Source organism: Helobdella robusta (assembly GCF_000326865.2).
Source record: "Helobdella robusta unplaced genomic scaffold HELROscaffold_15, whole genome shotgun sequence".
In the NCBI taxonomy this organism is placed as follows: Eukaryota; Metazoa; Annelida; class Clitellata; order Rhynchobdellida; family Glossiphoniidae; genus Helobdella; species Helobdella robusta.
In genome coordinates this window covers 3,242,869-3,270,492 of record NW_008703839.1, presented here as the reverse complement: position 1 = coordinate 3,270,492, position 27,624 = coordinate 3,242,869, and the positions used below count along the sequence as shown (strand labels likewise).

The 27,624-nt window shown below is 33.0% G+C and overlaps 1 protein-coding gene across 1 annotated transcript; it reads left to right on the top strand.

Annotated features, from left to right (window-relative positions):
* Nucleotides 1–135: 135 nt before the first annotated feature.
* On the top strand, nt 136–19,585 carry HELRODRAFT_169480 (hypothetical protein; the record flags this gene model as incomplete). The annotated part of the gene is made up of 40 exons (XM_009015283.1): nt 136–184; nt 1,297–1,439; nt 1,820–1,943; nt 2,149–2,307; nt 2,876–3,004; nt 4,022–4,141; nt 4,597–4,709; nt 4,926–5,079; nt 5,550–5,720; nt 5,912–6,138; nt 6,413–6,578; nt 6,964–7,092; nt 7,329–7,588; nt 7,699–7,846; nt 7,925–8,116; nt 8,737–8,882; nt 9,156–9,308; nt 9,375–9,604; nt 9,710–9,785; nt 9,845–10,108; nt 10,425–10,550; nt 10,740–11,038; nt 11,430–11,640; nt 11,875–12,099; nt 12,165–12,285; nt 12,900–13,012; nt 13,400–13,539; nt 13,603–13,736; nt 13,866–13,999; nt 14,232–14,494; nt 14,620–15,299; nt 15,834–15,979; nt 16,674–16,854; nt 17,010–17,272; nt 17,349–17,535; nt 17,719–17,972; nt 18,230–18,529; nt 18,828–19,021; nt 19,096–19,285; nt 19,397–19,585. The coding sequence occupies 40 exons, from the start codon at nt 136–138 to the stop codon at nt 19,583–19,585; spliced, it is 7,503 nt and encodes a 2,500-aa protein (XP_009013531.1).
* Between the last annotated feature and the right edge of the window lie 8,039 nt (nt 19,586–27,624).

Here is a 27,624-nt window from a genome sequence, read left to right as displayed (position 1 = left end):
TCATAATTATGCGGAAGTGATATTTTTTGCTTCCTGTTCTTTTGTTTCAATATGAATTTATATTATTACTTTTGTTGAACTTGTGTTATTATTTATGTAGATTAGATATATTTATATTTTATTCCATGTAATGATATGATTCTGGTCCTTCTACTAATTACTTTTTGCGGAGATATTGTTACAAGTAAGTTTCATTAGATTGTAATTATCAGATTGTAAATTACTGTTTTACTCACTCACTCACTCACTCATTTGTTTGTTTATTTGCTTATTTATTAAATTATCTTTAGTATGTAAACACACGTGAATCAATGCAGCACATTTTGCATGGGATAGGACCTATGAGATGTGTAATATTCTCTTTACAACTCCCGCAAAAACTGCAATCCCGATCACTTTGACCATTAAACCCTCGCCTTGCCCATTTTAATATTATTTGAAAATAATTTATATTATTTAGAAGAAAGAAAACTCATTTCAGTTTTTATGTCAGTTAATTGCTACTAGCATGTTTACTAACTGTGAGATGCCTTTACTAACGCATAGTTCATTTACTTTGTCTTATTCATTTACGTTAATTTCCACTAGAATGTTTTCCAAATCTCATGGATATCTTCATATATGATCGATATGTGGTCATTCACTTATTAAATTTTTACAGTTTTTGAGATACTTTTGTTGCATCGTTGTACTAATAAGATGTTATATATTAGGAATAGTCGATTTTGAACCCTTCTTTCAAACTCGAAAAGCTCAAAAAGCATCAGATATCTTCTAACAACCAAATGTTCCGCCTCACGTGTCTTCAAACAACCATAAGTTTTACGTTTCTTATTTCGAAACAGACATATATTTCCACAACTAATCGTTTTCTCAAAAATTATCAAATTACTTAGAGTAAGGCACGATAAAGAGATTGATAATATATAAATCGGTAAAAATGTATCATGTTGGTTGTTGTTTAACAATTTATACATTGTCATCATTTGCTGGCTTCCTCTTTCTTGTAATACTATATCATTAATTTTCATAGTAGCTAACAAGGCTTGACGTTCGTGTCTGTGTATTGTTTATTGTATCCTACATGATAATTCGTTACAAGTTGCATCTCTTTTTTGTGTTAAAAAATATGGTGCCACGATTATTTCATAGTATTTATTCAGTTTTTGAGTTTTTAATTTTTATTTACTTGATTATAAAGTCTATTTCATGTAAATGTTTGCTAGAATATTTACTTCTCAGGCTATTATTTAAGATAAATATTTTATTTAATGAAAATTCGACAAACATTTTTAGCTTTTTCCATAATAACAAGAAGCAACTTCATCGGCTGCTACTACAATGTTCTAACGGCTAGCGTTGCAACTGAAAATCGCATGAAATTGGAACAGTGCTTGGCTCGCTGCAACAAAGCTGATGAAATATTTAGCGCCCTCAGTGTTTGTTCCTATTTATACTTTTTCCGAATTTTCGTTGACGCTTCAGAGATATGATCACAAGTTTTTTAGTTCAATTTACTTTACTATTTTTAATTTTAATGTTCAAACAAGTTTATATCTTTTAATTTCACAATTCAATTTAGAAATTGTTTTTATATCAGTTAAATATAACTTTAAAATAAGTCCATAATAATGAATTATTTTACACTTTACAACATTTTCTATGACTGTTTGGCAGTTTTGTACAAATTTTCATGTTAATTAATGTTTCACATCGTCCTGAACATTTGTCATCAAATTTATTCAACAATTTGAGTTTTCCAAACTTTTCCGACATTTTGGGAAGGAATTGTAAAATCTTCCTCGAAATCAACTGTCAGGTCGAGGGGTTCTGCATCTGTCGCAGCACGGTAGAGCATGGAACTGAGATAGATCCTTCATATTGCGGTGTGTCCTGTCAGGGCGGCGTTTGCGAGAATCCACATTTTTTTGCTGTCTTTTCAAGTTTGCTTTAGTCAATAAAATCGACGAGAACGTTAATTATTGGATTCAATATTAAATAACTTTTAATAATTTCTAATGGACTTGCAGCGATCTACCTGCTATGTTGAATAAAATAATTAACGCACAATAGCCTGTGCATCTTAATGTAGTTATAACATTAAATTACATTTGAGAATTTACAATGCACCTCCATCCAACCGACCAGCCTGCAATGCTTACTACTACGGCCACAATTGCTCCAAACTCTGCCTTTGTATGTCTATGTACTGCAGACCGTTGAGAGGTATTTGTCTGGATCAAAGTGAGTGCATCAAAGGGGCCACCAAGGTCCAAGCCGACACTGCACACACTTGCCCTAAAAAAAGTTTGCCATTTTGCTAAAAAAAAATTTTTTGTAAATAATAATTAAATATACAATCAACGTATCAATTGATATTAAAGAATAATAAAAAAAATAACAATGTCGACTTCAGAATCAACAACCTTTGGTAATTTAATGAGTAGCTTATTAAATAAATTAGTGAATGATTTGGGTAAAAATTGAATCATCCGTTATTTAAATGGTTATCTCGACCGACCAACGTTTGTAACATTTTATACTTGGTTCCAACGTTCTCTCAATGAAAATGTTTCAAATTTTTCTTGTACATTTCATAACTAACACCATTAGACCATTAATTCGCGAGTAATTTCAATCGAAAATTTAAAGAATTTCAACAGCTGTTTAACGCATTAATCGTCGAGATGGTTGATGCAGCCAAAATATTGCATTTTTTTTATAAATTCAGCAAGGACAAACTATTATTGCTAATTTTATATATCTTCATGCATTTAACTGCTTCTTGTCGCCAGAGCAACGCTAGAGTTAGACCTACATATTCTTCCACTGTTTACTATTTTGAGTTATTTGCGCTTGGATATATTTTTTTCAGGTTGTCAGCATTTGAGCGGTGACTGCATGGATCAGTGCAGACACAGCCTGAAATATCAACAGATCATGTACTTTCCGTGCGAATGCTCTGATGGTTACTACATGCCTCTCAATAGACATGCTTGTGAAGGTTGGCGAGACCATTATGATGACGACTAAAGGAACACATTATAATTGTGAAACTAGATTTTATACTTATATGTACTTTATATTCACTAATTACTAGGGATGCACCGAAGTTCGGCCCCGACCCCGGCCAAAATCCGGCCTTTTTTTCAAATCCGGCCGGATTTAGGGCCGGATTTAAGCGTCTATCAACATTTAAAAATTTTATAAATTGAAAAAAAATTTTGTTGAATTCGATTAATTTCATGTCAATAAGTTAAAGGCTAAGCATACATGACACATAATAACAACATCACTAATTGTGAGGTGAGCTGGACAATTTTCTTTGTGCTATAACATGGGTTATGCATAAATTATAAGCTGATCTTTGTGCAAAAGAACTTGTGCACGTGATATATACTACATAATTGTATATTACGGATGATATAGCTACATAATATATATATATATATATATATATATATATATATAAGCGCATAATTTAAGAAAGGTAAAGGTTAGGCTAGGCTTACATGGCAAATAACAGCATCACTAGTTGTGAGGTGAGCTGGACAATTTTCTTTGTGCTATAACATGAGTTATGCATAAATTATAAGCTGATCTTTGTGTACAAGAAATTGTGCACTTATATATAATAGTATATGACGGATGATGCAGCTATAAAGCGCATAATTTAAGAACAATACATTTATTAAGCATTTTTTATTATTGGTGAATTTTATAAAAATGGCTGAAAAGAAATAATAATAAAAAATTTTTGTACACTGGAATTTTTTCAATAAAAAACAATCAACACTTTATGCTTTGTGTTATTTTTTGGTGTTCAACATGTAGATAACCGTAAATGTGAGTATTTTTTCTAACGTATGTAAAATAGTAACTAAAATCCGGCCCCGGCCGGTTTTTGAATTTTAAATCCGGCCAAGTCCGGCCCCGGCCGGATTTGAAAAACCTAAATCCGATGCATCCCTACTAATTATCAATAATATTCTGACCGACCTAACAACACAACAACGTCCAGACATTGATGAGTGCATAAATCACAAGTGTAAGGAGTGTCGGAACGAGCCAGGATCTTTCCGATGCACCTGTAATGAAGGACTTGTTGCCAGTTTGCACGGCAATTCAGCCATATGCGTCAGTGAGTAGCTTCGAAATGTTTTTTGCTCAAGTTTAATAAATATACGTGCACTTCCATTTACGACAAATGCGCGAATAAAAGTATTCTATAAGGTACAAAAACTATCGAAACTTTATTATAATAATTGTCATCCTATAATAAGTCTTTAAAAATCGTAATGAACAAAGAACTTAACTGATTTTTACATTGAAATATGCCAGCAGTAATCCAAAATGTCACATTTTTTTAAACTTCCTAATTTGTTTTATTCCTCATTTCTAAACAACACAAAATAAACTTTCTTATTATAATTCTTGTTAAATATAATTTTTTTTCTCTTTTTACCCTTTTTACCGTCTCAAAATTTCGATTCATTCCACTCATAGCATGAACTTTTTGGTAAACATTTTTTCTAAAACAATGCAGTTGACAACTTACTTATTCGCTTTATAATTTAAAATGAAATTCTGAGACAGATGAGATTGGCAACTGTGCAGTTGTTGACTGTCCACAAGGCTGGTGTTATGACGCCTACGATGGCTCGGCCCGATGCCCATGCCCCGATGGAAACCCTCAAATATCCGAGGGGGTGTGTGCAGGTTTGCAAGAAGTTGTGTCATCATTTTGTTTTCAATTTATTTATTTTTATTTGATGTTCTTGCGGCTAATTATGATCAAACAAGCTCATTAGATTTAATAGATCAAATATGAGTTTCTAATTTGAAAAAGTTGGAAAAAGTGTAAATGACATGTAATTTTTCTAGCATTTGTTTTGGTGATAAGAACTGAAATTTAAACAATGCAGAACCAAAAACCTGCCCGCCAAGTAACTCCTGTCCTGTTTGCCACCAGTTTGGAACGTTCAAGTTTGAATGCAAGTGTCTGCACGGATTTTCTTTCAATCATGATACAAATTCTTGTGAAGGTTGTCTACGTTGGAACGTTTGCTGGATTGGCGCGTGAGCAATCACGCAAGTCACAGCAATAATTATTTCCATTTGTTGATGACCTAAGAACAATAACATAAATGTCTTTTTGTGCTTCAATAAGCAAACTCATTTTTTCATAAATTCATCTGACATGTTGAAATGAAGGGTTAACAAATTAATGGCAATAAATATTATTTGAACGCATCGTAAACACACGAACATGTGTCACAAACAAACGCCCACACACGCACACACGTCATAAATATACGCACACGCTTACTACTGTATGCAAACAATATTTCATACAGAAATGCACTACATGTATAATATTTCATACCTATACTGACGCAAATACAAATGTATGTACATCGTAAAACATACGCATGTATATACACGTACATACAACCAACACGCATACAACAATACATACACACACGTACATGTAACAGTACATATAAATACACATACTCACGCACACACATACAACAATACATACGCAGACGTAGACGAATGCGATTGGTTTGTTTGCGAGACAGATGAGGAATGTTACAACTTCGAAGGCTCCTATGTGTGTGGACTGGCCTACGACTGCCTAAACCTGGACAACAGCAGCAGCAGCGTCTCCAGTTCGAACGCAAGTGACATCAAATTCTACGATGATCTTTGCTCAAGTACTTACAAAAGAGAACATAAACATGCTCATTTACTTTTTCTAATTTACTTTATTTACTATAAATATTAGTATAAACAGGATCTTCTCTTTTCATATTTGCTTCTGATAAACTATTAAGTAAAAATAAGTTATGACTGCATCTTGCGTGTTCGTGTCATCATAGCGAATCACTATGAACGATGCCAACAGCGCGACACGTGAAGATAAAGATACAGCAGGCACAATACTCCAACAAAGTTTTCATGAACGCCTCAGAATCCAACCTCCTCCTCTCATTAATTGGTGTCTTCAGAGTGTTGAAGGAGGTCGAGATAACTGACCTGAAGTGGTCAATCAACAGGAATCTTTTCGCAAACCACACCTATGCTGACGAAGTGTTCTCAGCCAATGAAATTTTTCAGAGGAGTAATCAGATGGTTGCTCAACTGCATGTGGAACTTTTTGTATGCTTGTTATAATTTTTTTGTTTAATCATTATTTTGTTTTGAACTTTTTTCAAGTTTGACTTTAAAATCGATGATTGTAAAACCTATCATAATGATTTTATTGTCAAATTCAGTTTCCGGTTTTATACTAGTTTTATTTTTGTTTTCTTTGAATATCTTTTTGTTTGATTCACTGACTTTTCAAGCTTTTTGTTGGTGTTTGGTATTCATTCATTTTAACAATCGATCCAACCAACCAATTAAGTACTTCCAATCTTCTAATTATAACTGTCCAACCGTGTTCACACTTGAATGTATATCTTTTCAGTTTAAATATCGCGGAAACGCTGAGAAAGTTGATTACGAATGTGAAATATACAAGTCCTACCAGTTGACCATCACGTTTTACGGAGGTTACGAATCTATAGAAGGTCCGCTGACTTTGTTCTTAAATAATTTTAATTATAAAATTATGGTTATTGAATTTTAGAACCCATTATTTAGATCTAATTTTAAATAATTTTCCACGTTATAAATGTTATTAATAGAATGAAATAATCTAAGTTTTTTTTGGTGTTGCAATTTTTAATGTTATTTTGTTAGCTTTTAATGCTAAAAAAAATCGTTGGTAGGAAAGACGTTTATGGTGTAAGTAGCATGGTGATAACTTTATTATTGCTATTAAACCTTTTAGTTAGTGGTTACTTGTTATGTCATACCGCTGTCACAAACTGTTACTATTTTGTATACCCTGTCATCACTGTTATAAAATGCAAGTGTGTTTTCATATCTCCCGATGTTATTGTTTACGTGAAGAAACGGCGGAGACATCCACACATGTGGTAAAAGCGAAAGTCCACACGACAGACGGCCTGGAGACGAACTCAACAACTCTGAAGTGGTACTGCACCAGGACTCCTATCCTGGAGCCCTCAACTATCAATGGTTTCTAATTCAATGTATAACAGTGCAATCTTCAAGTGAACAACTTTACAAACATAAAACGTGCAACTTTCACACTAAAACATTAATACAACATACAAACGAACGAACAAAACAAACAAACAAACGATTTTACAACTTACAAGCATACAACAGTGCAATGTGCAAACAAAACAAATGCAAACAATGGATGAATGATTGGCACGGCAGATTGCATAAACTCAATCAAAATATTTCAGAGCAAAGCCGATGTATAGTACACCAGAAAGTAGCACTGAACGCCACGGGGAAAGCGATCACAGTTAAAGAGAAGGACATGATCAAGATAAGGAGGAGTGGTATCCAGGACTATTACTTCCACGTGCATGCCTTCTTGAGGGGCATGTCAGCTGTGGCCTGCAGAAAGCTGACCCTGCTGCACAAGGCCGAGAGGATTGCATTCGAGTGCATTAGTAACTGCAACTACAAAATCAACATGCGCCAGCGTCTTTACTTCAAAGTGGATGTTTTTTTAAAGGGCTGTTGAAACAATTTGCAGAATATTTCCATTTGATTTTAATTGTTGATTTTGTTATGTGAAATGAATTATTTTCAAACATTGCTTCGCAGGTGAATTGTTCGAAATGTTCTGAATTCAACATCTCCTGGTTCTTTGTGCACTCACCTGATGACATCATCTCAAAAACGAACCAGTTCATCATCGAATCCTTCGATTTAAATAAATTATCCTCTGCAGAACACACCGTCAAAGTGCTAGGTACGAGCAGATTTTTACATTTTTGTCTTTATTTCAAATATTGTGTTTTTTATTTTTATTCATATATTTTTTCATCAGTGGTCGATAACTACAGTAGCTCCAAATATCAGCACAACAAAACGTTTGAGATAGACAAATTTCAAAATTATTCGTGCAACATCTTGCCGCCAGAGGGACTGGCATTCAGTACGAGGTTCACACTCGTCTGCCCAAAAAATGAAAGCAACATCTACAAAGTTTTCAGCGGCAGGTGTTCCGAGACTTCGCTGGGTTAGCTCAGTATTTAGAAAATTATTTCTCCAATTTCTAATTTTAAAATTTAAAAAGACTAATTTTAATAAATAACATTGGCAGAATAAAGTTATACATGTTTTCATATTGTCTGTATTGATGTCAAATGAACCTTTCCGTCATTTTTGTAACCAATCAATCAATCGATCAATCAATCAATCGATCAATCAATCAATCGATCAATCGATCAACCGGCTTATCATTAAATTGCTGATATTCATAGAAGACTATTTTTATGCACTTCAATAATAAGTAATAAGTGTGGATCTTCATGCAATTGAACCAGGTCACTGTGGTGCGCAACCAGATGTTCTCCATGTGGCCAAGTTAAATTCTCTCGGTGCTATTGTTGAAAATAAATTTTAAAAATCAATACCATTCGTCGCAAGAATATTTCATTTTTCGATGATGTTATTCTTTTATTGATTGTAAATGATAACAATCATATTTAAGAAATAATGATTTATTGAGCTATTTATAAAATATAAATAATAATAGAATTGCATTGCCGACAACATTTCATGATTGAGATGCATACTGCTAGTACCGCCGATTGAATAATTTGGACTTGAGATATTTATTGTGATATTTTTCTGCAGACGCCCTCCTTAAATACTACGGTCCGTTGAACGTGAACATTTCCAACCTGAGGTTCAGCGCCGGCGACATGCACGACAACCACTATCGCTGCCTCTTCATCAAACTGACAAACGGAGTTGAAGAGTTTGATACTTTACCGTTCAAGGTACACTGGACGTTTTGAACAGTGTATTTAGTTTTTTTAACTTTCTGGCTGTTGTGGTATGAAGATATGCTTTGAATTTTTTTTAAGCTTTTCGAATTTATTACGCTAAAATATTAATGAGTTTGAAACAAACGAACTAATGCAGACATTGCTGGATGGGTTTGAATTGTGTCATCTTTAAATAAGCAGCCGCCAAAATTTGCAGTCTTACTTATAATAATAATTGAATTTAAATGATTTTTAGTAAATATTCTTTTAAGATAAATTCAACAGGTGTTCAACAGTTATTTCTACGTGCCCAACTTCAAGTACTTGAATAGATTCCGATATAACAAATTAGAAACGTTGAGCTCCATAGGGAATGCTATCGATCTTTTCAACGAGCAGATTTCAAACGAGGTGCACGACATAAATTATAAAACAAAAGTCGGTTCAATTATTTGGAAGACAAGAGAAATTTATTGACCAAATTGACCAAATTTTATTATTTAGGCTAGAACAATGCTGATGGGTTTTTTGACCGGGAAGTGGAAGGAGTTTGGACGTGAGCTGTACCACAATGAAATTATCAAATTAGTGTACTGGTTGGTCTATAATCCAAACGAAATTGATTCAATTTCAGTTGTTAATCTGTTGAACTTTACAATGCTCACTGATATATTCAAATATTGGGATCAGTCGAAATCAATCTTAACAGATGAAGAAGTAAAACACGGCTTGAGGTCATTTAAATCACAATAATTCTGAAAAATTATACATTGAGAATTTCTATTAGAGTTACTACTATTTTTATTATATCTGAAACAAAAGTTGTTTTATTTTTCCAGCCTCCTGACTAAAACATTAGCTTCAATTTTGATTGCCGGTTACCAAAACTCCGAGTCATCTGATGTTTTCATAAAAGTACTCTTGGAAGATTTCTTTTTCAATAAATTTTAAAATTACGTTGATTTATTTTTCAGCGAACCAATGTTTTGACATACGTGACCAATCATTTAGCGTATTTAGCTAACGCGTATTCCAAATATGTAGAGAAAAGGAGTAGCATAATCGAGGACACGCCCGTATTCACGTTGGTCATGGCTAAATGTAGCTTGCAGACAGACAATGATATAATACTACCTTTCAAAATTGGAGAAAGTACGTACGAGTTGACCATCCCACTGGCGGTTGTTGATGCCTTGAATTCTTCTGCCTCATCCACCGATGAGTTCGTCGATATTAAAGTTTGCGTTTGAAAAACTTTCTTTCATTATCGATATGTAGAACTTATTGTTTTAATAAAAACCATAGATAGAAAAATTATCAATTAAATTTGAGTTTTTAATGAATGGATATTCCACTGACGATGTTTTACACTAACATTTCACATTTTAATTTAACACTTCTGAATTGTGCTGTAAATTACGAATTCGCTGTTTTGGTCTTGGCTGGAAGATCATCGTTTAACTCAAAATAATTTTCAAGTTTGCATTTATGTATAGGTGAACAACGGATTTTGAATGTTTTAACTGCTGTTGAATTTGAATGTTCTAAAAATAGATGGTTGTGTTTCCGTACAATCCGTTGGCCCAGAAAGTGTCCACCCTTTTCACGCCTACTATCAGCATCTCCCTGCATTACAAGGGCGAGTACCTACCTTTGAAATCTCTCATGGAGCCAGTAACGGTAACATCATATTAGACCAACTGATCAACAAATTTTTATATAAATACATGGTTTTGTTATTTTAGGTTTTATACGTTCATTTTACCAAAACGCCTTTTTGCTACTTTGTTTATGTGTATTAAAAAATGTTTTTATTTTTTATATTATATTAATATTGTTATTTTAAAAATTGAAAACAAAAAATACCAGATAAAAATTCCCACATTATCTGAGGGCAATTGGCTGAAGTACGAGAGCATCATGATGTCCACAAACCAGAGCCTTCGAATGGCGCTTCCCGCCCTTACTTACGACAACACTCTGTATCTGATCATGCTCAAGTTGAACTTCACCGATATGAGTAACGATATCGTGATCAACTACGGCGTCTTCATCGTAACTCTCTGCAATGGAACTCTTGACGATGTCAGCCAAAGAACGGATGTCTACGAAAATACTAAGAAAAAATTTGTAGACGAGTGTTATGAGCTGGTTATCAAACAAATGAAGTAACCAAAAACTAATAGATTTAAACTAGCATATAAATTTCAAAATAATCATTTTGTGCACGAAGAAAATTTTTTGATGTAACTGCATTCGTTTTGCACTGAGTGTTATGGAATAAAAATAAATTACGATTGGAACTTGAAGAGTCATCTGGGATTTTTAACTTTCCGAATCAACCAAACTCAGATTGAATGAGCTTGATTTGTATTTATTTAGTTATTTCAACCAACTTAAATAGAATTAAGTGACAAAATTCAAACGATTGCAATTTATTTGGTTATCACACAAATGAAAACTTTTGCAAACTTTGTTATTCAGTAGATAAGTTTTGAACAACAGAGATTTTTGAATTCAATGCTGTTGAATTAATGATAAAATATTTTAATTTTTTAGTTTCTTTGAAAGCCTGGAAACTGAGTTGAACTTTACGATACCGCCGTTGTTCAACACAATATATTCAGTGCTCATAGTATCCTATCGATCTATGTACCCTGCTGACGTGTCCCTGGAGTTGAACATGCTGCAACTGTCCTGTCAGTACTGGTACGAATCAACGGGCAGTGATGATAGCAGCTCCAACGAGGAGAGCACTTATGGATGTGCTGTCAGTCTGTTATTTTAATGCCTTCTATTAAAATTAATGTAACAATTTCACGTTAATTGTAATAATAATTAATAAGTGTTTGTATAATTGCGCATCTATTTAATTATTTCATGGTTTGTACTGCGCCTTCTTCCTTGAATAGACATAAAAAGCAAATATGTATCGTTTATTACACGCGTACACACACACACACGCACGCACACACACGCATACACACACACATTGACCACAAAGGTTTCCCCAAAAGGCACGACAAGTGAACTACTGGAATGTCAGTGCTTCCATTTATCGACATTCACCGGTTCAATAAGTTACCCAAACAGCTCAATATTGATTGATTTTTATGGAAAGCTCTCTGGAAAATCTAAACTGGGAATATACACTTTGTCATTTATCTGGATATTTTTTTTCTTTTTCGGTGCTTGGGCGAAGTACACGGATTTGAAGTTGAAGAATCTGGTTCAAAAGTTCTTAACATGATCATTGAAATATTTGAAATTTGAAATTATTAAATTTATTAACAGAGTTATCCAGTTGATTTGGCAGATAATTTCCCAGCTGCTGAAATAGTTTACTTAGTGATCGTGGAAACAGGTGTGAGGCCATTCGCTGGTTGCACTGGCACAGCTTTCATTATGCTTATTGGTTGGTTCAGTTGCTTCCCAAAAGAAAAACTTTCATACTCCTGTTGATTTGTTTGAAAAAATGTTATAGTCTTGTAAACAAGCCGTTAAATAATACGTATTAAATTTAAAAATGTTCAGTATGGTGCAGTCACAAGAAAAGAGAAATAATTTTTAGGTTACATAACCCAATATCAAGTCAGATGCAGTCAGGTAGTAAGAAAGCGGAGAGATGAAGTTTAAATGGTAGAAATAAATTTATCAGAGCTCATCGATAGCATGTTTTTAGTTGGAAAGATGAGATTAAATTAAAAAATAAGTCATAAATATATGAACCGTAAATCGCAATGAAAATACGTAAAACTTTTTGAAGTGCATGTGGAAAATACATAGATACTACTACTAATACTACTACTATTACTTACCACTACTACTACCACCACAACGACAACAACTACTACTACTATTAGTACTACTACTACTATTACTTCTCTTACTACTACTATTACTACGCCACTACTACTACTACTACCACTACTACTGATGTTGCTGCTACTATTATTACAACCAATGCTACTACTACTAATAATAACATTTAATTAACACAAAATAATTTTACTTCAATTTGTTGCAAAGGTTCGGTGAATAAAAGCCTCGGACACAAACTTGTCTGCAAACATTACCAAACTTTACAGAAAGGTCACCAAAATTTTTTCATTATAAGAACAAAAGAGACACTCGGAAAAATAGTCAGCGTTCGTCTGTGGCTTACTGAAAATGATTTATCAACAAAATTTAATTGGTTAAATTTCAAATTATACCTAAATTACTATTCAACTTGATAAAGCTACGTTACATTTACACGCGCATATAGCATGTACGTATCACATGCATACACTCAAATTGTTGCCAAATTTTCGGTTTTGAAGAAGTGTAGCAGATTTTTTAAAAATCTTTCCAAAATGCTGATGAATTTATTGAATTAAGTATAAACAACCAACACTGTTTAGTTACTTATCATCACTCAGTTACGTAAAACGACTTTCTTGAAATGACTCAAAAAGTTGATGTCAATTTCTTATTTGACGTTTAACATTTAAAGGTTCGTTAATGAAGTAACAGTTTATGATCTACAGTCTAAAGAAGCATTCTTCTTCTTCTTTGACACATGGCTCTGCGTCAACGTAAAAGGACAGTCAAGCGATGTGACTGTTAATGCGGTGTCGCACGTCGTTCGAAACGATTTCAAACATCTATTGACCACTAATTTCTTCAGGTTGATCAAATTTTTGTTTTTACAAAAAAAATTTCACTTGTAACTTGTCACGTTCAACTGTAGAGGATTTGAAGACAGTCACGTCTGGTTTTCAATTTTTACTTGCCCTATATTAAGTACGTACACGAGGTTCCAAAGAGTGGCCGTCTGCATGCTCAATTTGGAAATATTTTTGCTCACCACTCTCATTCTGCAAAGTTCGGAGACAGCAATGAATAAAAATACGAACGTATTTTATAACGGATTGATGGAAGTCATAATTAGTATGATGTTTATAATTATTTTCATACAAACAATATTTAACGAAAGTAAAATTTCTTCAATAGCCCTTGCGTTTGGTTTTGGTTTGAGTCCAATATTTTGGTTGATAACTTACATGTTCTCTGAATCGCGACCCAGAAAGGTCAAGTTCAATATCATCAACGACTGGAATCGACTGTCGTCTCAAGCACTCAGCATTGTTAGAATTTTTTAAATTCAAATCATTATTATTATTTATAGCAGTGCATTGAAATTTAGTCTCCCTCCTAACAATCAACATAAGCTCCTTATACTTTTTTTTAGTTATCTAATTTAATAATTTTTATTGAAGCTCGTTGAAAAAAGTTTGCAAAATTCAAACCAATAAAATAAATCATTTTTTTCAACTTTTTTACATTTTGAAATTAAAAACATTTTTTATTTTCTTATAGCAACTTACCGAAAAAAAAATTGAAAAAGAAAGAGAAAAAGAAATGGAGAAGATCTCATCAGTTTTCGGAGTGCTGCGGATGTTTTGTGTCAGGCTGTTCAGTAAGAAAGCAATCACCCAGCTGATATACGATCCAGAGGACACTCAGGAGCATGCCAAACAGTACAGCATGAACCACCCCAGCGTTCGATACCAGGACTACGGCGACAAATCTGCAAAGGAGTACCAGTACATGCCCACTGAAGATGAATTCGCCAAATCCAAGTTTCTCCTTCACTTAAATATTTCTTCTTTGATATATATTTATTTGCGTATATTTTTATCTTATTTATTATTTATTCAAACAATTATCTTCAGTTTTTTCAATTACATGTTTCTCGCCCATGCAGAAAGTTAAGTTTCTCCAGTTACGACGACTCCGACGACAATATTTATAACAACAGCAATGCCAACAACTGCAATAAAAACTTTAGCAACGAAATCAAGGCGTTTTACGCCACAGCAAATAAAGTGAAAAAATTACGTAAAAAAAGCTTCAATAAATTAAATAATAAATCAAATAGCCGATTGAATAAGAATGAATCAGTCAAAAAGATGGAATGCACTGATGTCAGTGACGAGGAGATAGACGCCGTTAACAACCAAGCTCACAGAAAAAAGAAAGTTTTTTTCCAATCATCCGTGGACAAATCTCAATCGTCAAAAAACATCGTTTCACATCGTAGAAACTTCATAGATGTCAAAGAAACTTTCGAAGAAGTTGAAAATCGGGTTAACAATCTTATCTCGAAAGTTGCAGAGAAAGAAATAAAAATAGATTTTTATAATTTTGGCGTCCACCGAAATAAAATGCAGTCTACAAATAATGCAAAGAAACAGAACATTCCTGACGCTAATACTCATGCAGAAATTGCTGAAACTAATGAAACCATGGAGCTTGCAAACAAATCGAACAACCTCGACAGGAGCAATAAAATAATTGACATCAACAACAGCAGCAGCAAAAACAATATTAACGCCAACGCTGTTGATAGCGATAGTGAATCAAAATCTGACACATCTTCTATAGGTGCCCTTTTTAATAAATAACTTTTTCTACTTTTTAATTAGACTTTAATTATATTTTTGTCATGATTCTTACAACAAATTTTGAATGACTCTCAAGTTTTTCCCTGCTTAATTAGTTGCAAATTAATGAGGCTGTTGCGCCACAAGGTAAGTAACATACACGACAGACGACGTACTTTCAAGTTAGTACCAACGCGCAAGCACCACATCGTTCAAGTGAGGCGTGATGAATGTTTTTGAGTTTGGCGCAGACAGCATTTGAACAGTGTCACGGTGCGATCAAATATGAGACTGCATTATTCATTGTCTGAGCTACATTTTAATTCCATCATAGGTTCTTCTACTTCATTTAGTTTTTATTTAAATTTTATTATGATTACATTTACAGTTGAAACTTTTTACATAAATATTCTTCATTTTTACATCAAATATTTTTTCCTTTATTATCGTCCTCGCCATCGTTCGGATATTCCATTACGGAAGTCTTATGAACAGTTTTTTGAGTGAAATAAATACGCATGAAATTTCCTTTCAGATAACATTAGGCAGTTGAAGGCGATGAAACGAGATGAGCAGCACATGTACGGTGCCCTGCCGTGGTGGGTCAAGTACGTCAACTGGTTCTTCATGGCTCTGTACCATTTGGGCACCGGGGCAACCATATATTATTACATCAATGAGGTTGGTTGCTGCTGCTGTTTTCTTGCGGGATTGCATTCAACAACTTGTTAATGATACTTTAAATCAATCTGATTAATGTTGATGTTATAATTTTTTGTAATTTATTATATTATTGTAGCCCTAAACCTCGTAACTACCAACACCGATGTTACAATCATAGATACAATATCTCTTTACACTACACGTTTTACAATCCAAAGATATAAAATATATCAAAAATAACAATAGTTAGAATAACAAATAATATAGCGCATTTCGATCATTCCGCCGTTATAACAATATGTATGTACATGAATTTATATATATATAAAATGTATGTTATATATATATATATATATATATATGTTGGTAATAGACCATAATTTTTACAATATTCTATAAATTCTACCAAATGTTTGGCGTTAATATGTTTGTAGTTCGTTTTTTCGCGAGCAGCGACTGCTCCACCTCTCTCGAGAATTAGAAGTTAACAATCGAACAAGATCGCGAGCAGCGACTGCTCCATCTCTCTCGAGAATTAGAAGTTTAATCGAAAAAACGAACTACAAACATATTAACGCCAAACATTCGGTAGAATTTATAGAATATTGTAAATAAATATATATATATATAACATATGTGATATTTATTTTATATTTTAATTATTAAATGATTTATCAATTGTTCAAGTTTTAATGAATAACACACGATTTAGTACTCACACGAAATAAATTTCAAATGGTACCTGAAAGTGTTTGCAACGTTATGTTGCAACATCTTCCTCATCGATCCGGCCGTCATCATATTCCTAGCGTTCCTCTTCTCCTTGATGACCAAGCAGTACACCAAGTTCACTGTGTCTCGCTTGAGGATTATAAGGAATGAGTCGCTGATCGGTGGGTGGATCGTGCGCTGAATGGAGACTTTTTGTCTTTTTTATTTTTCGAATAAAACAAATATTTATTGTTCAAAATGGTAAGTTAAAATTTATTAAAATTTCAATTTGTATATATAATTAATTGTATAACGCCAACAATTTTTCCTGACATAGATCTCAAAAATCAATATGAACTGCATCGAAAGAGAGTTACAAAACTGCGGGTTGACCCTCGCTACAAGCTAACTTCAAAAGCCAAAAGAAAAATTAAATTTGAAAAGAAGTTTTTAGAATCAAGATACCTCGTTTTGAACATTATTATTTACACTTATTTGGCACTCTGCGGATTGGTCATTTCTTTTTCCGTTTATGATTTTGACACAAGCTTATTGACGCAGACGATTGATGAAGTTTTCTTCGGAAAGAGATTTCGAGCGGTTTACTTGAAATTTTTTAACCAAAATAAAAAATATAATGTATAAAACTTAATGGTAAATAATAATTCTTCGTTAGATCAACACGAGGGAAGATTTTTATTCCTGGTTGGAAGATCATTTCATTCAACTTGCTTATCCAGTGGACGATGTCGAAAGTTCCAGCACTTTATTTTTCAGTCGGTTGCACAATTTCAAAGAAATGAACGGCGTGTCAGGCCATGCCATCAACTATCCGTGCTTCACTAAAATCATCCTGAAGGACGGTCAGTCTCCATTGAGTTATTCATTTTGGAATCTGCATCACTAGCTTATCAATCATTCCCCAGTAACGGATAGATTTTATTTTTCTAGAAATAAAACTTAAAATGTAATAAAAATGAAACGTCATTGCAGCGGAATAATATTAATTTTTAAAAACATTTAATGTTGAATGAATATGGATGCAGGTAAAATGAATTTGTGGTCCGAATACATGTCGGCACCTGAATGGTTGGCCTATGAAACCGCTTGCCTGGGCTACGACAAACGTTTGGCGCTGATATTTGCTCGAAGGTCAAAAAGTGTAAACTTCCTAAACAGCAACCACATTGGCATGGGCTTCACGTTTTATTTATACTTCTGCAACGTGCGGTCGATAGCTTGGATATTTGCGACTGTCATGCAACCGCTCGGTGGTGGCACCAAAGTTAAACTTGAAACTGTAAGTTCAGGCTTGATAACTTAAGTGCATGTGTTTCACTAATATTTTTTTATTGGTTTGATTAAACAGTAAAATATGTTACTGTCATTTTAATAAATAATTGGAAATTTACCTAATAATTGAAATACTTGAAATTGTATGAGTTTCATTCCTAATCAACGAACATGTTTTTAAGGAATGTTATTCAGAATTATAAATTTTAAGTAAATATTATTTTCGAAAGAGAAATATTTCTACATAATTTTATTTACCAATAGATTTCAATTATTTCTGAAATGCCGCTACCCTACAATCGAATCTACGTGATGTTCAGCATGGCCGTCTTCTGGCCGGCGTTTGCTTTTTTCATATTCAGAAATGTGAGGAAATTTTTTTACTTGGGGGCTGGAGACTACTTCACGAGCATTTGGAACATTTTGGACCTCATCATATCTCTAATTGTACTCATTTTGATCATACTCTTGTGCGTGGTCTTAATTGGCATGCCAGCGGCACTTGACAGTTTCTTCAGAGATAACGGTGAACTCTCCACTCTTTTCTACATGAGCGGAGTTGATGTTAGTGTTTGTCATTCATGTTTATGAATCAGCTTGTCAACAATAATAATAATGTTATTTTATCAAATTGTTTGCTTAAATGTCGTTTATCTAACTTTGGAATGAAATTTAAATAACCTGTCAAATGCATAAGCATTACTTTTAATTTGTTTCCAAGTTTTCAAATGTTTTTGCTCAGTTTATTGATTCGCGGTCAAATTTTTGTCGATTTGCTCCAAAGTGTGTTAAATATTGCTAAAATAAATAATGATCTCAATTTTGAAATAATTGTTGTTGTTGTTTGCATAACTTTGCACAGGGCATATACTTGCTGATGCATCTCGTTACATTCCTCTGCCTCATTAAACTGCTGGAGATCGGCAAACTAGATGACAGAATAAATATGTTTCTTACTTGCTCTCTCAAATCAATCATCCCTTCTACACTCATCATTATGAAATGTTTGCCATTTGTTTTGGGCCTGGTTGCCTACAAAAGCATCAAGTACCCAAGGTTGTCGATACATTTTAAAAATCGTTTTCATTTTATTTTTTAAGGTTTTTTCCACCACTTTTATAAATCGTCAGGTTTGTAGAAGAGTACGAAGTTTATTCTAAAGCAATTATGAACACAGGATTTGATTTAATTTACACCAAACGACTGTGTAACATCGTGCAGAGATCTCATTATGAATGTTTCGCTCTCTTCTTCAATCAAGTTATCAAACTTATCATCTGCTGTCTGACGTGTGCGCTCATTAGGAGCAAGTATCGCCAAGTAGGAAATTCAAATCTAAATTAATTTTATAATGATTTATTTAACCTTACTATCGTGTTATTGAATAATGTCTTTTTGCGATTTGTAGCTACTCCCGAAAATAATTTGCAGAGCGTACTCATGAAGGCGAAGAACAGAGACTTCAAGTTGCTGATGGCCTTCATCCATGAAATGAAGACCAAGTGCTCCGGTTTGAAGTTCCACAAGACGAAAGTACGGTTCATCGACTTGATAAAACAAAAAGTAGTAAATACCAAAGAGGAAGAAGAGGAGGCCAGCGACGAACAAGAAGGAGCTTGATTCATTATTATTCTTATTCACTTTGTTTTTTCAAAAAAATTATTTTGTTGATTTTTATTTATTCGAATGGGCTGAGGTGATAGGGGAGCCACAATCGCCATATCTCTCCACGTTATTACTGCACTATTGTCTGCTGCCAAATATTTTTTTTCGAAGACGTCCTGCGTGTGATTTGTGCGAGTGAGGGTGTATAAGGACAGGAGATGTGCGCAGGCCTGGTTTCGAGGTTACTATCTTTGCTGCCCAAATGATTTGTGGGCCGCTTTAAGGAAAATACGTTTCATTCTTGTCATATACCAGATATTTTTTATAATTTCCCTAAAAAAATTCTTAATCAGTTCTGAAAATTAGAATGACCCAGTATTAATTAATTAATAATACGTTTGTTACCATCAATGTTGGTTTTTAATATTTTCAACGAAACCGCAGCGCATTCAAATTTATAAGAATGAACGTGCACTGCACATATCAATTTGTTCAAAAGTTTTTAAATCAATGAGTGACGTCATAATCGACAACATTTATAAACGGCATACTTATGTATGCAAATTTATGATTGAATGTAAAATTTACATGTACACAACATACACAAACAAACAAACACACACACACACACACACACATAAATATAGATATATATATTATTTTAATATGTATATATATATATATATATATATATAGGGGTAGCCAAAAAGACTTATTTCATTGAATTAAGAGGACATATTTCAAATAAATATAAAATAAGAAAGTCATGTGGATGGTGCATAAAAAAATCTCGATCATTCAATGCGGAACATTCATTCAATCGTTGCTTACAAGCATCCACATTTATCGATGAGTAGACGTGACAGAGCAATTTTACTTTCTCCTTCTTGTGTCATTATTAGAAATGAAGCATTGGCGAAACTGATTGGCACGCAGCAGAAAGGCGATTTTATTTTCATGTTTGGACCCAATTTCTTCTCCAGCCTCGTTAAATGATTTCTCAAGATGTATTGGTTTACGTTACTTATCACTGTTTCGTGTCCCGCACTGACTGATATTTAAAAATGTATTAAGGACAAATTATTGAAGATCAAAAATACCTTTTCATAACTTTCAAAGTTTAGTCTCAAAAAACAAAAGAAACATGAACAAATCTAACTATCACAAGTGCCTTTGCAGAGTCCAAAATCAATGGCATGCGGTAACATCATAAAGTCCCATTTGTTGTCGTGGAAGTTGATCCAGAGTTCCCTCCGATGGCAGGGGTTAAGGTGGACGTACCTCTTACTTCTTTTCGTGCAATGCTTCACATAACTGAGCGTAGGCGGGTCACTTAATAAGCTCTTTATCCCCATTTCAGAGTTTTTCTTCCAAACTAATTCTAACAGGAACAGTAGACTGCTGCAGTGACGAGTAATTAAAATTTTAATGTTGAATGTAAAATAAATGAACATCTACGTGAAACTTCATGAAATTGTAATTAATAATTTTGTTCAACAGTTGAGCATAGGTATTATTTATTGGTTTAGCATAAGACGATATGTTGATAAATTTTGAAAACATATTGAAGAAAACAATTGAAAAACAAATCGTGTGACTAAAAATCCAATTATAAAATTGTGTTAATATTCATATTGTAATGTTTAACAACGTAGTAAAATAATAATATAACTTAACCTTTTTTCAGATATATCTTGGTTATAGAATACTGCTGCAATATCAAATTCTGTTAGGCTCCGAGTGTTAGTTTTAAATTTGAATAGCTGCGTCTTTCGTTTCTTGACGTGGTCGACTTCGAAGATGTTGACGGCCTTCAGGGAGGAAGCGTGCAGTTTCAAGAAGACAGGAGCCAGATGATCCATTCGCAAGTTGTTGTTGAACTCTATGAGGACCAGCGACTTGTCGGATGACGTGGCAACTTGAAACGTGTTCAACAAAATAATTAATGCTTCTTGTCGAGTCATAAAACTGTTAATTAAAATGAAAGGCATATTTGAAAAATCTACAGCTTACTAATGTTCGATGTTATTTTCGATCGTTTCCTATCCTCTATCGCATTAAGACGTTTTATGAAGGTTTCATTTAATTGTTTCAAATATTTCTGGTGAGAAATTTTATCTTTTATTACTGCCTGCAAAATGCTGTACTGTACATCAAAGGATCGAATTTCTTCGAAGATTTCCTCGTACTCTTCATCAACATCCTCAACGTTGCAGGAGTTGTAATCATTTACTTTATAGAGGGTTTTATTCATCTCCACCCAATCAAATTTAAACTTGGATTTTTCATAATTTTTGTTGATGTACGCGAGGAACTCGTCGGAATCGTCGATGTTGTAATCTCTTTTCATTCTCAACCGGTGCTCAATGTTGTTCAGCTGGGAGACATTCACTTCGCCGTCAAATTCGTGTAGAGTTCCATCAGCAGTTTTCAATTTGTTAAAGTTAACAGCATTGACAATCAGCAACAGATTACATATATAGAAAATTAATCTAAACATTATTCCAAATTAATGCTTTCTTACAAAATTTCAACGTGTTAACTTTCTTCAATAAGCAATTTAATTCAATTAAACGATTTTTTGTTACGACGGTTAGCTTTTTATCCCAACTTATACACTTTCATAAAGTTCTAGACACACTCGATGAAAAAACTTCTACCTTTTATTTATAACCACGAGTTTTTGTGTTATTTTATAAAACAGCAGCAAGTAGACGATAACATTTGATAAATCAGTTAAAAATCTAATAGTTTTTAATTTTTAAAAATCTGCAGAAAACTGCTCAAAATGCTTTTTAAATGTACAACACAGGGGAATGAATAAATATACAACACCGTCTATTAAAACGAAACTCTCTCACAAAAACATCCATCCGTTTGTTTATATACAACGACTTCAGAGTCATCCAATGAGGGCTGTCTATTTTACCCTTGGCAACTACGGACTGAAATGTGGATATTTAATTAAAATCTATTTTTGAAATTTTTATCATTGAAAGCTTGTTTGTGTTATATGAACATGTGCGGCTCTAATAATCTCAGTAGATACTTAACATATATAAAGAATGATAAACTTACATACAGGCAAAAAACCCAAACAAACAGACGCACGCATGTGCGTGCACGCACACATTGAAAATATAAAAAAATAAAACAATATATATTAAATCTACATCTATATTTATAATGAAAGTTTCAAGGTGCTTGCTTGCACAATTTCCAAAAATTATAATTGAAAACATTTTTGTCCTGTAAAAATTTTATGAAATACAACGATCAAGTTGATATTTTTAACAGTCACTGTAGATTGATAACGCTGACTCGTGAACGTGAAAAAATAAATTTTTTTAGGAAGCTGTAAAAACTGTGAAAATTTTTCTTACATTCATTTATTACTGAATCTGTAAGCATCTGTGCAGCGGTTGTGATAATTTAAAAATCCCAATGGTTATATTTTAATAAGATTTTGCATTATTTGATAAAAATTGTCGTATCCGAGTAAATTAACAAAAATCCCGTTTGATGAAAAAATAAAATGAAATTATTTTAATTAAAAGACATTGAACAATTGCATTTGAAAATGCAAACAAAGACATTTGTATACCTTTTTCGTATCAGTTAACAAATGTTTCTAACCACATGCGAACCAACTTTAAACGATTATTATCTTTATATACATATGAATTTAATCAATTATCATATCACTAAAACAATGTTGTGTTATTTCTTCCAAATGGTCTCCATTAATAATTCAGGAGCACTGAAATCCGCGCCAGAGCCAAATCCAACCGACAAACCAATCGCAACTGGTCATTAACAAATCACTAATCTCTCTCCCGTCTGTGTCTACTTCACGCTGAATAATTTACACTCTCATTTACAAAGGTAATTATGATGAATACACGTTGTACGGTCGCTAGAGACAGACGTCGTCCAAAATTCGTTTCAGAATAACATTTTAAAAAGTGAGCGATAAATGATAAGGAAGAATAATAAGTGCAAATGTACAAAATTATAAATATGAATGTATATGCAGATATATATATATATATATTATATATATATATATATATGTGTGTGTGTGTGTGTGTTTGTGTGTGTGTCCGTCCGTCCGTCTGTCTGTCAGTTTGTCCTGTGTCTGTCAGTCTTTCTATAAAATCCAGCCAAATAGTTAAGATTAAAAATGTAAAATTATTTACATAGCGGTGTTTCATCGCTGCAGTTTGGCTATTCAAATGGTGAATATTGTGAAAAATCATTGCTTTCCATAATATAACATCATAAAACCAATCTGTTTTTTAATTTTTCAAATTTATATATGCTATTATGCTATAATTATTATAAACGCATATACATCGTTGTATCGTAAAAACAAAATTTTATGTAATTAATAATAAACAATAATATAAATAAGTAAATAAGTGATTTATAAATATTATTATAAATAATAATAAATAAATAAATAAGTGACAAATCTAGGAGGAAGCAGTTCTTTTAATAAAAGTCAGAAAAAAAACCGTTTTTATGTATAAAATCGAACCACAAATCTTGGCCCCTCCAATCAAAACTAAAACATTTTTAAAACTTTGCCCCCCCCTTCCCTGTCAAAGTTACGCCGTGCTAGATACGCCACTGTGTGTGTTATTTTAAAGAATTGATTTAAGGTTATTTTTAGTTAAAGGCTTTTAATTACTAAGTGTAGTGTGTGTTTTTTTTTCTCATTAAAAACTTCAATCAATTGAAGATAATTCAGTGCTGCCTTTTCGTTAACTCATCACGCAAGTCTTTTTTCCACCTATAAATATCTCAAAAGTACATTCGAAAAATTATTTTTCACCTCGTAAACAAGGAAACGCTGTTGAAGATGTTGTTGCGAGTGTTTCGTTCGTGTACCTTCACGTATACCTGCCTGCACTGTGAAAAACATCTGAGCGCTCGTTTGATGGATACGGTGCCTGATTGTAAGTGAAGGAGTTGCTTGAAATGTTTCTTTAGAATCAGAAATCGTTTTGCGAACATAGTAACACATTATTTTGTGTTAATTAATGTTTGTGTTTTTTCTTGTCAACTGAGTTTTACCGAGTTTTATTAAAAATGCTGCTCAAAACGCAAACCTTTCCCCCTATATTTGCCACTGTGCCGTGGTGGTCCTTTTCAAGTGCAAACGATTGCCTAATCTTTTGGTCCTCGCATAGAATCAATCAATAAATAAATACTCATACACACGACATTTGCTGTAACAAAAATTGTGAAAATAACGCAATGTAAACTTTGTCGATTGAAGCATTTCAAATGATTTCTTTAGTTAATTTTCATGGATAAAAATATCCCTATTAACATTTTGTGCTGGTACCGTTTAGGTCGCATTCTGGCTAATAAAGGCGAGACATGCGTGTAAGACTTCTAATGTTACTCTATGAGTTTATCACTAGAATTAATTTTCTATAACAAACTTCATCGTTGATTGAAGTCGGTGGAAGATGGAGTGTGGTGATTCACCGTGCGCTCTGAGTGCTGAGTAGATTGCAAACAATTTGGCTGTGTTTGGGAGTGAGCAAAATACATGCCTTCTTCGAAACTAACTTTGAGAGCAAAAACCATTTGTATCGTTAAGAGACGTCTAAAATTATATTTGTTAGAGTATTGCCTGACGCCTTCAAGAAATATATATATATATATATAATATATATATATAAATATATATATATATATATATATATATATATTATATATATATATTATATATATATAGTTGGCGAGTTGGCTGCATTTCTAATTGCTCCGTGTTTTTCAAAGTTTTTCGTAGTTAAAATCGAGTATTTTTATTAATTTTTGTTGCGTTTGATAGAAGGATTTTCAAGGAATTCGGTGATGTTTTTCATTTTCGTTAATTAATTGCGGTTAATTTTTAATTTAATTTATTAATTTACAGTTAATTTTGATTTAAATTTGTTTAATTGTCGAGGTGAAAGACTATTATCGTAAGCGTTATAGGATAGTCGTTATAACTTGCGTTGTTTGTATTGTTGAGTTGTGCAAGACTGCAAGATACTTTTGAATTTGTTGAAATTTTGGAAAGAAAATTCGTTATCACGTGACTTTCATTAAAGTGTACATTCAGTTACGTTGTTTGTATCTAACTACAATGTCTTGTAATAATAACTGTCCGAAGTGTACGAATCCTGTTCAAAGTACTAGAGATATGATTCAGTGTAGTTGTTGTAAACGTGCGGTGCATTCCAAATGTTTGTCCAGTAATGAAAATGAAAACGTTGTTGAAATATTAAAAAGGAACAAAAACTTGAAATGGCTTTGTGATCGGTGTGTGGAAATATTACCAGATATAAATTCGTTGGAAAAATCTATTGATTCAAATAAGGATGAAATTTTGAAAAAACTGGATAAACTAAATAAAATGAATTTGAATGTTAGATCAGAAATTGAAAATATTAAAATGATTATGAGTTCGAATAAAAACAGATTAGATGATAGTGATCGCTCTGATGCGGTTATTCGAACTGAAATAGACAAACTGAAGAGTGAAATGAGCGATACTTTTGCCAGCATTGTCAAAAAAAATGTTGATGTTGTAAACAACGAGGTAAAATTAGTTCAGAAAACGTTACATGAAACCAGTGATTTGAAAGAAAGAGAATCAAATTTGATTGTGTTTGGTTTGCTGGAAAACAACAATGATCGTTCAAATGTTCTGAAAGTTCTTAAACATTTGTCAGATGATGTTTCAGATAGAGATGTTATTAAAGTGACTAGACTTGGCAAAAAAGATGAAAACAAAACTAGACCGTTGTTGATAAAACTAGTGGATGTTGCGATTAAAGATAGTATCATGAGAAACGTTTACAAATTGAAGTCAATAACGAATGAATTTGCACACATTGGTTTGAGTGTTGACCTAACCAAGGAACAAAGACAGGAATATAAAACATTTGTTAATGATGCTAAGATAAAGGAATCTGCGGATAAGGAGGGTTTTTTATACAGAGTAAGAGGTACGGTAGGAAAATGGAGAATAATAAAATTCCCCAAAAAGATTGGTGCAATAAATAGTTTTTGTGAATTAAATATGAATAAGATTGATTTAACAGGCAGTCATATAAAGAAAGATGTTAATATTATTTTGGGTTTATTAAATATAAGATCAATTGTTTCAAAGTCTGATGTTGTTTACCAATTGATTCAAGAGAGATTGGACATTTTTGTTTTGGTTGAAACCTGGCACGGTTCATCAGATAATTTTTCAGTGAAGTTATCAATGCCACCAGGCTATAGATACGTAGATTTCCTTAGAGTAGATGATCCATTCCACGGAGGACTAATTATATTTTTTAGAATGCAATTTAAATACAAAACTATTGATCTTCCTAAATTTACTACGTTTGAAACTGTTGCTGTTAATTTTATAATAAATGGAATAAATTTTATTTTGTTGGCTTTTTATAGGCCAGGTTCAGCAAATGTGAACTCATTGTTTTTTGAAGAACTTTTTTGTTTGTTGGAAAATATAACTGTTTTAAATTCAAATGTCCTGTTAGCAGGTGATTTTAACGTTCATGTGGAAAGACCAGATGATCGTCATGCCATCAATTTGATAGAAATTTTCGAAGCGTTTAATTTGAGGAACTTTGTAAATGAGCCAACTCATAGTCTTGGTGGCATACTTGATTTAATAGTTTGTTCACAGGATTTCCTTGTCACAAACATTAGAATTTTTCCCACTGACATTCATTCTGACCACTGTTTGATACATGCCGGACTACCACTGATGCGCAGATGTCCTAAAAAGGTTCGTAAATTGGTTAGATCCTGGAGACGTATAAATGAAGATGATCTGTTTATGTATGTCAAAAACTCGTTGTTATCGAAACCTTGCCAAAGTAATGATATTGATATTGAATTTGATAATTTAAACGAAGAACTTAAAAGGCTTGCAGACAAAATTGCACCTCTTCATATCGTTGAATATAGATGTGATGTTACTGCTCCATGGTATGATGAAGAATGCAAAATAGCTAAAAGGTATTGTCGCAAAATGG